Source organism: Microtus ochrogaster, chromosome 1 (assembly GCF_000317375.1).
Source record: "Microtus ochrogaster isolate Prairie Vole_2 chromosome 1, MicOch1.0, whole genome shotgun sequence".
Classification (NCBI taxonomy): domain Eukaryota; kingdom Metazoa; phylum Chordata; class Mammalia; order Rodentia; family Cricetidae; genus Microtus; species Microtus ochrogaster.
Genome location: NC_022009.1, coordinates 18,290,114 through 18,300,349, shown reverse-complemented (window position 1 = coordinate 18,300,349; position 10,236 = coordinate 18,290,114). Strand labels below are relative to the sequence as shown.

Sequence of the window (10,236 nt, the reverse complement as noted above, 5' to 3'; positions counted from 1 at the left end):
GTTGTGAGCCACCATGTGGTTGCTGGGAATTGAACTCAGGACCTTTGGAAGAGCAGGCAATGCTCTTAACCACTGAGCCATCTCTCCAGCCCCCAGGACTACTATATCTTAAGAGAAGAAAATAACTATGCATATTATCTATATACTTACAACAATGTTAAATCTTCTGGGGGTATGACCCCCAAAGGAAAGTCTAAGAAAATGTTGTCTCTAAAAATACATACAGACAACACTTGTTCCTGTTTTCAAGGGTTTAGAAAGAATTCCAAAGCAATCCACAAAACAGACAAACACCCAATAAATTCCTTCTCACTTTTTAGGAAAAGAAACTTTCAGCCTATAAGAAAAACAGCTTACCAAATATGATGGGATAATGGCAAGTCTGACAGTAACACTCAAGTTTCCCAGTGTCTACAACAGTAATTCTGAAGGGACAGTGATCTTGCCCGCATGGGAAATTTAAGTCTGGAGAAATCTTTGATCATTACAATACAAGAAAGGAGTATGTAGGCATCTAGCAGGCAGGAGGCAGACACTGCTGCGCATCCAACATCACAAGACACCCAACAGTATACACATCTCACAACATAGAACCATCTGCCAATCATGTCAGCAGTGGGGAGGCTGAGGAGCCCTGGCTGCTAGTCATGTGTGAGGCTCACAACACTACCTACAGTTACAGCTGGCACCGTCCTGGCCTAAAGGACTTGGAACCTTTCAGGAAGAGGAGACATATAGACCAAACTCTCACACTCAGAAAGTGACATGGTAAAAGCAAAGGTATTATCAAACACAGTGTCACAAGTACTGGGAAAAAACATTTCATACTTGAGGCAATCAAGATTACCAAGAGAAAATAGTCAATATCATCAAGAATTGCTACTAAAAACAAAATGTCTTTGCTCTTAAATTCTACCTTATGGTTCAGCACAGCCATGATTTAACTCACCAAAACCTTAGACTTTCTTCTTAGGCACTGCTTTACCAATTGGAGCTACTCACATATCCTCAGAAGAAAGTTGGTTGCATGTGTGGTGAAACACACCTTTGATCCCAGCACTTGGGAGGTATAGGCAGGTGGATCTCTAGGAGTATGAGGACTACATGATCTACATAGCAAGTTCTAAGTCAACTGGGGCTACATAATGAAAACCTATTGTCTCCCTGTCTGTCTCTCTTTCTCATATACACACCACAAAGAAGAAAATAAATTAAAATAAAATTTTAAAACGATAAAAAATTGTTCTCATATCTGATAGCTTTCTTTTTTTAAAAAAAAGATTTATTTACTTGTTATATATACAGTGTTCTGTCTGCATGTATCCCTACAGGTCATAAAAGGGCACCAGATCTCACTACAGATAGTTGTGGGCCACCATGTGGTTGCTGGGAACTGAACTCAGAACCTCTGGAAGAGCAGTCAGTACTCTTATCTGCTGAGCCATCCCAGCCCCCTCTGTTAGCTTTCTTACTCCTAAACTGAATCTAGACTCAGCGCACCTTCAGAGTTATGGAAAAATCGATTACTTGCAAAGAATCAATAAAATAGTGATGATTATCTTCAACAGCAGCAATGGAAATCAGAAGACAATGAAACACAGTCTTGAAAATGACAAAGTTAAAATTCTACACTCAGAGAAAATTTGTTTTGTTTTGAGACAGGGTTTCTCTGTGTTAAGAGTCCTGGCTGTCCTGGAACTCACTTTGTAGACCAAGCTGGCCTCAAACTCACAGAGATTTGCCTGTGTCTGCCTCCTGAGTGCTGGGATTAAAGGTGTGTGCCACTACCACCTGGCAAGAGGAAATATTTTTACAAGACTGAAAGAAAAAAAGATATTTTCAGAACAGTGGGTATCTTATTATCAATGAATACTAGAAATAACTTCTAAAAAAATGGCATAAGGCTTAGGCATAGTGTGTATGACTGTCATCCCAATACTCAGGAGGTTGAGACAAGAGAACTGCTACAAGTTCCAGACCAATCTTAACAATGAAGTACCAGGCTAGTCATGACTATAAACAACATTCTGTCTCAAAAGAGTCAACCAATACAAAAAAGCAAGAATAAGTTTAAGAGTCAGGAATAGACAGATGTGACTCAGTGTTTAAGAGCACTTACTGCTCCTGCACAGACTCAAGCTGTGTTACCAGCACCCAAATGGGACTGCTCACAACTGCCTGTAACTCTAGTTCCAGGGAATCCAATGCCCTCTTCAGACTGCTGCTGCACCTCCACACACACACATACACATAAAATAATATAAATTTCAGGGCTAGAGGGATGGCTCTCTCAGTGATTAAGAGCACTGACTGCTCTTCCAGAGGTCCTGAGTTCAATTCCCAGCAACCACATGGTACCTACAACCATCTGTAATGGGATCTGAAGCCCTCTCTCATAAGCAAGCAGGCAGAGCACTCATACCTAAAAAACTTATGCAAATAAATTAAATTTTAAAAATATATAATATAAATTTATTTTTTAAAAGAATGAGGAATGAGGAATATATAATACTAATACTCAGAAGTTGAAATTGGGGATATAGGGTTTTGGGCTTGGATAGACTACCCAGTGAAACCCAGTCTGAAAAACAAAAACAGTTAATAGGAGCTAGGGAGATGGCACAAGAGGTAAAAATATTAGCCTGTTGTGGGATAATCTTTTTGTACACTATAAAAATGTGTCTTTGCCAAGGCACCTTCTGATTGGTTTAATAAAAAGCTGAGTGACCAATAACCAGGCAGGAGAGACTAGACAGGACTTTCTGGAAGACAGAGGAACTCAGGGTTAGAATTTAGGCTCAAGGGAGATACAGAGGGAGTCAAACACATAGAATGGAGGAGAGGTAAAGAATCACATGCCAGAACACAGATTATTAGAAACAGGTTAATTGTGGGAGCCCATAGAGTGGGTCTGCTCCACCTTGACTGGAGGTCAGAGAGTTCAGGCCTATTCTTGCTCCTTAAAGGCTACTGACAAGAGGTTTGACTTGAGGTGTGGCTACTAACAAAGATATCTTGACCTAGGGTGTGGTTACTTGGTGTTTTGGGTATTAAGATGGCCCACAAAGGTGAACCCAGTCCACCTAGACCAAAGTTCAGAGTTTAAACCTATTCCTGCTCTTTCAAGGAGATGACAGGAGATTTGACCCAGGGAGTGGCTGCCTACACGATACTTGGTCTAAGGTATGGTCACTGAATGTCCTGCATAAATAAACAGAATACTTAACTCAGGGTATGTTTCAGGTACTGAAGAGGCAATTGCTCTGTTTATTCTTTGTGTAATGAACACAATCTTTTTCCTTCTTCCCCCCGTTTTTAGATTGGGGTATATAAGCATATGGAAAATAAATGTGGGTGAATTCAGTATTCACTGATTGCCCTCTCAATTCTAGTCTGTGTCTGTCTTTTTCGTTCATATCTCTGTTCTGTCTACCTGGCATTTCTAATTCATATGCCCCTACCCTGGAACTTGCAAACCCCATCAAGGCTGGACCCTGACAGTTAATTTAAGTTAAAAGAGCTAGCTGGGAACGAGTCTAAGCTAAAGGCCAAGTTTTCATAATAATAAGTCTCCATGTCATTATTTAGGGGCTGGCAGTCCAAAGAAAATCTGATGAGAAAGCCCAACTACATTTAACATTCAACATGGAGGCCCAGCCCATATATCCAAATGGAGGGGTCTGATAAAGCTAAGAAAAGTTCCAGACATGGAGCCCACTGACCATGGCGACAGAGGCAAGGCTCCTTTAATAGGCCCTGCTATGCAGCAGAGCACTTGAATGACAGGCCACCAACAGGAAACCAGTTAGAAAAGTCTGCCACAGGGCAGGTCCAGACACTTCTTTCCAGAGCTGGGGCAGATAGACGGGCTCTAGGCTGGTAGCCCATAGGCATGAGGCTTGGCTCTCATCAACCCAAAAGGGGTGGAGCCAGCTGCCAGATCCAAGTGTTAAGAGATCCACAGTGGGTAGCATAGCTATTGTCTAGTCATTTAAGGTTTGATTCATGTGGTCAGAGAAATGCTGCAGACACAAAAAAAGTCAGGTCCAGACTAAGAAAATCTCTGAATAAGTACAGTATGCTTGAAAATGTGCCTAGGTGCTAAAGAAAGAAAAGAAAATGGAGCTGGGCAGTGGTGGCACATACCTTTAATCACAGCACTCCGAAGGCAGAAACACGTAGATCTCTGTGGGTTTGAGGCCAGCTTGGTCTACAGAGCGAGTTCCAGGACAGACTCCAAAGCTACAGGAAAACCTCTCTCAAAACAAACAAACAAAGCCGGGCGATGGTGGCGCACACCTTTAATCCCAGCACTCGGGAGGCAGAGGCAGGCGGATCTCTGTGAGTTCGAGACCAGCCTGGTCTACAGAGCTAGTTCCAGGACAGGCTCCAAAGCCACAGAGAAACCCTGTCTCGAAAAACCAAAAAGAAAAGAAAAAAAGAAAATGGGTATAGACAGTTATAGAAAAATATTTTGAAAATAATAAAGTCTTTAAAGAAAGAGTAAAGTAATATAAAAGAATAAGCCATGTTAAGAATGAGAAATACACAGGGCATCTGGATCCTGTAGGGTGCTTTGTTGACTTTGATTTTTTTTTAAGTGTTAATGTGCAAAAAAACAACAGCTTCTGAGAGAGATATTAGATTGTGGGAAAAAATGCTGAATTAAACAAGTCTATATATTTTAAGGATGTCTTAACTTTATAAAGGAAGTCAGAAAATGTGTTGTGTTGGGGGAGAGATTATGCCTTTGTTTCCACAGGAAATAAAAAGCTATGGGTTTCTTCAAAATTAATAAAGATCAGATCTGACCCTGGGAGACTTCCTGAAAATCTTGACTACAGATATAAAGGTAGAAACCAAGAAAAACTGTAAGACAGGTGACATATAGGCTAATCCCTTTACATGGGAACAGCTTTGAGATCAGATCAGACATAATAAACATAATAAACATTGTTGGTTACAGAGTCCTCATGACTTATTATTACCTGGATGGAGATTTACATTACAGTTTAGTTACACTGTCACACTGCACTTACAAAGTTGATACATGCCTTTTATCTGCTCAAACAGAAAACAGAAAATCATCTTTAGCTGACTTGTGCACACCACACATTCCACACTTATGTTAATGCAGATATGTATGCTACCTTTAAAAGTTTGAGTGTTTTCAGAAAAAAAAAAAAAGATAGCAATAAAGACAACTAGCCCAAGTGACCCAGCTGCTCGGAATCCCTCTGTTGCAGTTTCCCCAAAATCTGCATCCAGAACAACTTCAAAGCAGCTAGCTGAGATGGTCCAGTCTCACACACTACTTCAACCAGGACTTCAGAAAAGCTCTGAACTTTCCCATCACATAGAGACTAAACAAAGAATAATACAGTTAGCTCTCCCAGGATTTGACCATTATCCCATTTTCTTAGGGTCCAAAGATGACGTAGTCCCCAGACAATAGGAAGTAATTTTAAGAATACAATGCCCACTTGGGAGGCAGAGGTAGACAGATCTCTGTGAGTTCGTGGCCAGTCTGATCCAGAGCTAGTTCTAGGATAGCCAAGGCTACATAAAGAGACCTGTCTTGAAAAACCAAAAATCAGCTGTAGGGAGATAAGGCCTACAAGGCCGACAGATGAACCAACCTGCAGCCTGCTTGAGAGCCTAACAACAGTTGCTGTCAGAGGTCCTGATCATGCCTAGCCAATGAAGGGTGACCACACGCTGTCAATGGATCAGAATGCAGGCTGGGTGTTGAGAGGAAGGTATATAAGGCTCTCCCCACTGCTGAATAAAGGAGTTTGCTGTTTGCCTTTTACCTGACTCCCAGTGTCTGTTTTGTTTTTTTTAAATATTTATTTATTATGCATACAATATTCTGTGTGTATGCCTGCTGGCCAGAAGAGGGCACCAGACCTCATTACAGATGGTTGTGAGCCACCATGTGGTTGCTGGGAATTGAACTCAGGACCTTTGGAAGAGCAGGCAATGCTCTTAACCTCTCCATCTCTCCAGCCCCAGTGTCTGTGTTTTTGACACATGTCTTCTCACCCTCTCCCCGAGTGAGCCTTTAGGACCCAGCAACAAACAACAACAACACCAACAAAAGGAACATGATGCCCACATTCCCATGACTTGGGGAGGCTGGCTTTTAGTCATTCAGTGGGTTATGGATGTTTGTCATCATTTAGGGGGGTTGGTTGCAAGTTGTTACTGGTCACATTCATGGAAAAAACTAAGGAGAGGAGGTTAGATTCAGGGATCTCTTTTCAAAAAGAAAATAGGGGGATGTGGGAATAACAGAATAAAAGGGTAGATTATTGAATCTACTTTTAAACTAAAAAACAACTATTAATCTCAAATATTTTACATTGGTATGGATTTTCCTATATTGATACAAATTTAAGGTTGTTTTTGTTATAACATACTATAAAATATTGTGAACCTATGTGGTTCATTTAAAATTGTAATGTAAAGTTCTAGTCTTTGAAAGCTATTACTATAAACTGTTTAGAATAATTAATAAATACAGGTTAATAGTTAGTCATCTATAACAACCATACTTGTAGTCATGTTAGGTATGTTTTCAAGGTCAAATAGAGATATATTTTGGATAGAAAGGCAGTCTTCAAACACTTCAAAGACCTACTGAACAAGGCATTTAAGATGTTTTAATAGCATAAGGCTTTTTATGACAGTGAGGTAAGTCTGCTCCTGGCAGCACCAATCTACTTTAGAGAAGATGATGGGCATCAAAGAACCTCCATATAGAGTTTGCTTTGTATGTGGCAAAGCCAGCCATTGGGGAACTGTCCTTGCTTCCCTTGACTGCTGACAATATGCTCTCCAAATTGGACAAGCAGGACACAAAAGACCAAATTTTGCCAAGACAAGATATGACAGTTCTTCAAAACTCCTGATTCACAAAAAAGTCTGTCAGGTATTCTAGGCCTGTAAGTCAAAGATGGATGTCCCAGGGTTGCAGAAGAACCTTGGGTGACGATCCAGATAGCCAGCTCTCCCTGTCATGTCTATAGTTTTGGAAGTTGTTTGCTCTGCATTTCCTGTTTGTTCAGGTAATATTTTATCCTTCTCAGGTCTCTGATGTAATCAAAGACTAGACAGTTATACTTTTTTTATTACCAAATTCAGAAAAGAAACTTACAAAAGAGGTGTAAAGTATATAAGGTTGCAAGACATAATAGATTAGCTGTTTATCTAAGAAAATGTTTTAAGATCTAAAATGATTTTTTTTTAGGTTGGTAATACAAGCTATGATAGAAAGTGGTTTAGGTATAAAACTTTGATAGGATGGATAGACAATAGTTTCTTCAAATTTGCCAAATACAAATGGACTGGACATTGTGAATGTAATTCTTACCTGATAATTGTTCTACTGAATATAGCTTTACTGCGTTAGGGTTAATACCTTTCCTTTTTATTTAGACAAAAAGAGGGAAATGTTGTGAGATAATCTTTTTGTACACAATGAAGGCAAGGTACCTTCTACTTGGTTTAATAAAAGAGCCCTATGGCAGATAGACAGGCAGGAGAGAACAGGCAGGATTGTTGGCTAGAGGGAAGAACTCAGGATTAGAATCTAGGTGCACAAGAGATGTCAGCAAGACATGGAGGAAGTTGGACATACAGAATTGAGGAGAGACAGAACTTACATTAATAGAAAACAGAAATTATAAGAGCTAATTGGGAATAAGTCTAAGCTAAAGGCCAAGCTTTCATAATAAGTCTCCATGTCATTATTTAGGGGCTGGCAGTCCAAAGAAATTCAATGAGAAAGTCCAATTACACATGCAATCTTAACAACCTGAGTTTAATCACTGGAACCCATGGAAAAAGCCAATGCAGTGCTACACATCTGCAATCCCAGCACTCCCATAGAGAGATAAGAGGCAGAGACTGGAGAATCACCTGGAAATTCTCAGTGCAATTCTTTTGTTATATTGACTATTTCTCTTTATAATCTTGGCCTCAAGTATGAAATATCCCTCCTCCCAGTAGAGTCCTCTGTATGCTGTGCTGGGTTATACCCAGGACTTTACACACTAGACAAATGTTCTACTATCTGAGCTCTAGCCCTAGCTCCTCAGACATTTCTTTGAGGATTGTTTTTCTTGAGTTTGTGTTTTTGTCGTTTGCATATGTGTATGTGTGTGAGTGCATATGTGCCATGGAATACATGTAAAGGTTAGAGTACAACTTTGGGGATATGGAAGGCATGGCCCTTGCCTAAAATACTTAGAATTTTGGCAGGAAGAGAGGACATACAAACCAAGCTCATATACATAGAAAATGACATGGAAAATATCAAAGGTATTTATCAAACACAGAGGACATAGTAGCTCACACACACCCATAAATAATCTTTTTAAAAAGTATTAACAAGTCAGGGGGGTAGTGTACATCTTTGATTCTAGTACTTAGGAGGTAAAGGTAAGAGAAGCAGTTACACAAGTTCAAGGTCTGATGGGGAAACTATCAACTGATAGTTTTAAGCAAACACATTGAGTTAGAGTGTGGCCACCTAGAGCCCAGGTAGAAAAACCTGGGGATGCAGGTGCGCGCTCTCTCTACTGGATTTCGGAACTCCCATTCTTATAGTGTAAGTTTCCCCTCTTTAACCTGTTACTCTTGAGCTAGCCTGGTTACTTATCATACTGACCTAATTCGCGACAATTGGCACCCACCTGTCTCAAAAAACAAACTGAAAACAAAAACTAAAATAGGTAGGTAGTTGAAATGGCAGGTTTTGATTTTGTTTGTTTGCTTGTTTGAAGACAGGGTCTTAATTTATAACCCAGGATGACCTCAAATTCACAGTACAGCCCAGGATAGCCTCGAACTTGCTGTGGCCCCCTTCCCTTGGTCTCCCAGGGTACTGAGGTTAAAGTCGTGCACCAGCACACCTACCTAGCAGCTGGTATTGAATGAGCACTTGCTGTATATTAAACTGCACTGAAGCCTTTATAGGGATTATCTACTTGATTACTCAGAAGTCACTGGAAGTAGGTGCTCATACATTCCTATTACAAAACACAAACAGATTTGGAAAAGCTAATTATCTTGTCCAGTCTGGAAAATAATCAGTGAAAGTGAAACTCATGCAGGCCTACCTGACTCCAGAATAACAAATTTAAGGTCACCCCTATCCTGAGAGCATCAGCATCATCTGCTAAGTATACTTACAAGCAAGTCAAGAACAAAGTACTTCTCTCAGTTTATTCTGTTCTTGACCATCCATGTCCTGGACTGGGAAAGCTAATGAGATTCTTTTTCAGTCACTGCCTTTTCACTTACCCACTCACAGTCGATTCCAAGTACTGGAAAATCTGCCAACTCTCTTCGAAGGAAGGGCTGGATTTGATTCCACTCTGCCTCCTGAGATACTGTCACCACCTCTGCCTGGAGTATCCTCTCTTCCCATGAGGTTCTGGGCATTCTCAGGCCCCCAAAGGGTAGCTGGGCAGCTTCTGGAGGGGGCCACTCCCTCCTACCAAGCACTTGCTGTTGCTGCTGCTGTTGTTGCTGTGGTTGCTGCTGCTGCTGCTGCTGCTGCTGTACCACTCTGCTTGTCTTTCTCCATCTGCGTTGGATGCCTTTCCACAGTACAAATCCCCCCATGGCCACACCCAGAAGGGTGGTCACTGTCAAAGCCACTAAATTCTGTCTAGACATCTTCAACCTTTCACTAGTCCCACAACCTGCAAAACAAATGTCAAAAATATGCTTACATATAAAATACAAACTTAAGTACAAACAAGTTTCCCCCTAAAGTTTAAATCTCTGTACCCACAAACTGAAAAAACTAATACAAATTTTGATACAGAACAGTTAGTATTGTGATTTTTCCATTTTTATACTTTTATTTTTTGAGATAGGGTCTCATGTAGCCCAGACTTACTTAAACTTATATAACTAGGGATGACCTTGAATCCAGATCCTCCTTTAAGCACTGAAATTGTGAGTGTGTACCACCAGAGCTGGCTCACCTTTATACTTGTTTATCCCGTTTCTATTTCCACCCTTGCTTCCACAAATCCACCTGCACTCTGCCAATTGCTTTAGACTCTCTTAATGATACAAAATGGAATCAAGAGTAAAGGCTGGCAAGACTGCTCATCGGGTAAAGGCACTTGTTGGCAAGACTGATGACCTAAGTCCAATTCCTCAGACCTAAATAGTGAAAGGGGAACTGACTTCCAAAAGTCTTCCCTCTCTCTGTCT

At 40.6% G+C, this 10,236-nt stretch overlaps 1 protein-coding gene across 2 annotated transcripts in view; it reads right to left on the bottom strand.

The window, feature by feature from the left end:
- Exd2 (exonuclease 3'-5' domain containing 2) overlaps nucleotides 1-10,236 on the bottom strand; it is a 40,896-nt gene that overhangs the window by 19,716 nt on the left and 10,944 nt on the right. For both annotated transcript variants that reach the window (XM_026779807.1, XM_005343271.2), the window contains exon 2: nucleotides 9,310-9,713. In XM_026779807.1, the coding sequence (XP_026635608.1) occupies nucleotides 9,310-9,687 (378 nt within the window). In that variant the 5' untranslated portion in view covers nucleotides 9,688-9,713. The remainder of the gene's footprint in view (nucleotides 1-9,309; nucleotides 9,714-10,236) is intronic.